Here is a 3,280-nt window from a genome sequence, read left to right as displayed (position 1 = left end):
GGTACTAAATTTGAAAACATTGAGAAAAATAATGCAAGTAAACATTAAAGCACACGAATGCAAAACCAGGTTAGGGTATGTACATTTTTCATGGGGGAAGGGGGAGGTGTTAATTTTGTAATTTCATCTAACAATTTAATAAAAAGATGACATAAAAAAATTAATTTAACTTGAACATTTTATCTAAAAATATCACGGTTCATAAACTTCACGTACCCCATTTTGAAAAAAAAAAAAAAAAAAAAAAAAAAGCATCCGTGATTATTCCGAGGGCACGTAAAAATAAGCGCCGGCTTATTTGTTTTTAATATCGAAAGCAGACAAGTCTTATTTTTAAATTGCTGCGATCGACTGGTTCATTTGAATCGCGCGATTCCTTGATTGTGATTGGTGGCGGGCATAAAATATGTGGTCGGTTATTTATTTTTTGTCACTTTTTTTTTTTTTAATACTAAAATATCCTGGATTCATTACGAGTACTTATTAAACTTTAGTACTTATAAAAAATATGGACCATGTATTTTTAAGATAGGATGCAAGTTAAATTCAATTTTTTTTATTAAATTGTTACGTGAAAGTACACAATAATCACAAAACACCCACCTCATGTTAAGAATGAATTTCTAAATAATGCTATTATTTCAGCACGGTCCATATTCTGCATAAGTGCCTGAACTTTCCTTTCATAAAACTGAAAGAAATAAAACATTTGACTATGAAAAAACAAAGTCTGTATGGCAGTAGGGTGCCCCATGTTTGTGGAGTCTTAGTTTTCTCCTTGGATTTGTCAAGAACAAGAAGAATAGCTGCGTTCCCTCGAAGGCATGAAACCATAAGCCAAATCTGTCCGGATTTGCCAACGAAGAGAATGGCGAGGTTTTTCTGTCGGTACAACATAATCGTTCGGTACATAAACTTTGCGGGGTCGGTGTTCAATTTGATCATGGTGCATCATTCTCTCCTTGATAAACCAACGAAGTTCACTGTGTTTGGTCTCCCCCGGGATTTTGTGAAGGGCCCAATAATCTCGAAGTTCATGGTACCTATTGACTGGGTCACATTTTTTATTTTTTTGAAATCTCGGGGCTAGGATCACCGATTTAGGTCGGCCGTCAGTTACAGAAGAGAAACCGGCAGAGGACGCAACGTCGCTAGATTTCTCGGACGATGCAGCCGCAACCTCATAAATAGTTTTGTTCATCTCTCGTAGACGTTCTAAATAGTCGGCGGGGTCCAACAAACTACCACTCTCGCTTTCTGTGTACGACTCGTCTACATAGGTTTTGCCCGTCGCATCTTTACGGGCGATTTTTCTTTTTGTCAGCTTCTTCGCCGGGGGAACATTGTTGCCGTATTCGGGGCGATATTTATCCGATTTGCAAGCACGTAAGAGTTCTTCGAGTAACAAGCCGTTACCATTTTTGGAATGAGGAACCGGTTCCTCGTTTTTGGTCTCGGGTGGTAAAAGGGTGGTAGATGGTCGCTCATAAGACGTAGCATTTTCCTTGTTCTGTGATCGACGGTCAGGTTCACGGTTGCTATGAATCTCGTTCGATTCCGAAAAGGTTGAAATTTTAGAATCCGGATTTGAGGTTTTATTTGGAAAAACAGTCGACTTCGATGAGGAGATTCCCCGTGAAATCCCTTCATCGATATATGGGCGTCCTTCATGGAATTTTTGTGATCCGATTGTGGAATATTCCATGCTACTGGATGGCTTTGGTCCGGAATTAAGATTGACTTGTCGAATTCTTCCAAGTTGAGGATTTTTCCAAGAAGGGGGAGGAACAGGGGGGTCAATTAGATCCTCTTCCCATGCTCTCCGAACGGCATCCACGTCGTTGCAGTGAGATATTTTCGGTTCGGTCTGGAAGTTTTTATGTGATATCATTGCAACATTATAACCAGAGCCGTTTCTACTTAGAGGAGGCGTTAATAATGGAGAAGGAATCGACAATAATGATGAAGAGTCTGGGGATTTATTCGTATAATGTTTTCCTTCTGCGTCTGACGAGTCCGAACACGTCCCACTGCCGATCCCAGTCGAAGTAGAAGAACCATCAGGAAAACCTGTCGAACTGGCACTTACTTCTTGAATTAAATCTCGAAGTTCGTTGCGAAACTGCTGTAAACTTGCCTTATCAATATTTGTAATTCCAAGGCGAGCGAGTTCTTGCTGTACTTCTTCCTCTGTAAACATAAAAGAAGATTGACCGGTAGCCATTTTCAAATTTTATAGTTATTACCAAGTGCTGCCACCTACATTCAAGTTTACTTAGCAACCCCAAGGGAGATCACTCTAAATACATTTTTGTTAGTTTTTGTTTTCTTTTTTTGTTTTGTAAGGAAATTTACGAACTGACTAAAAAACCAGTCCTTCGGGCAAACTAATTAGTGTATATCTTAAAATAAGATGTCCCCTAGAGTAAATGTGGTGGGTTTGTATTACTGTACACAGATTCGAAAAAGTTGTCAAAAAACAAATATATAACAAATAAATATTATCAAAGGCAAGATAAGTTACTTTTCTACCAAACTGGATACATTTTTTTTATTTCTATTCAATGTAACATGTTTATTCAGCTCGAAAAACATGCAGTGTTTACCGATGTATTGGAAAATTCAAAATGGCGCCCAACACTCTCTTTAACATGGTAAGTTTGGGAAAAGGTGTTATAAATAATAAACTAGATAAAATACTATTTAAAAAAACACCGAATATATGTCAACTTATGTCACGGTAACATATAATGAGCGAATTTCTAACAGTATTTTGTCTAGTTTATTATTTATAACATCTTTTCCTGAACTTACCGTGTTAAAGAAAGTGTCGGGCGCCATTTTGAATTTTCCAATACATCGGTAAACACTATGCTTTTCGAGCTGAATAAACATGTTACATTGAATAAAAACACGAAAAATATATCCAGTTAGGTAGAAAAGTAACTTATCTTGCCTTTGATAACGTTTATTTGTTATATATTTGTTTTTTGACAACTTTTTCGAATCTATGTGTACAGTAATACAAACCCAATGTGGTATTATGATGACTGAGATGATTCTAGCTAAGAATAGGATAGAGAGTTTTTGTCATTTTTAACCAACGATTCCTATTTTCCCACAATTTTGGTGGCCTTGTGTCGAATTTGTTCCAAGTGGAAAATTTTTATATTTTGTGCAAATAAATATTTCAAAGTGTAGTATCTGTTCTGTTTGATTCTTTTGTGCTTTGGGGTGGCAAAAGTAAAAAGAATTTATTTTATTTAGATATTTTTTCAAC

General features: G+C 36.6%; 1 protein-coding gene across 1 annotated transcript; it reads right to left on the bottom strand.

Moving 5' to 3' along the window:
• Nucleotides 1-228: 228 nt before the first annotated feature.
• Nucleotides 229-2,284, bottom strand: LOC145296028 (uncharacterized). The gene has a single exon (XM_080142074.1). It carries the CDS (start codon nt 2,222-2,224, stop codon nt 788-790), a length of 1,437 nt encoding a protein of 478 aa, XP_079998200.1. The 5' UTR covers nt 2,225-2,284; the 3' UTR covers nt 229-787.
• Between the last annotated feature and the right edge of the window lie 996 nt (nt 2,285-3,280).

This window comes from Euprymna scolopes, chromosome 16 (assembly GCF_053919585.1).
Source record: "Euprymna scolopes isolate OS-2025 chromosome 16, ASM5391958v1, whole genome shotgun sequence".
Classification (NCBI taxonomy): Eukaryota; Metazoa; Mollusca; class Cephalopoda; order Sepiida; family Sepiolidae; genus Euprymna; species Euprymna scolopes.
The sequence above is the reverse complement of the archived record's forward strand: the minus strand, read 5'-3'. Positions and strand labels throughout refer to the sequence as shown.

Excerpts from the sequence above, each read along its gene's own strand:
- LOC145296028 (XM_080142074.1), bottom strand. The coding sequence starts at position 2,224 with ATGGCTACCGGTCAATCTTCTTTTATGTTTACAGAGGAAGAAGTACAG.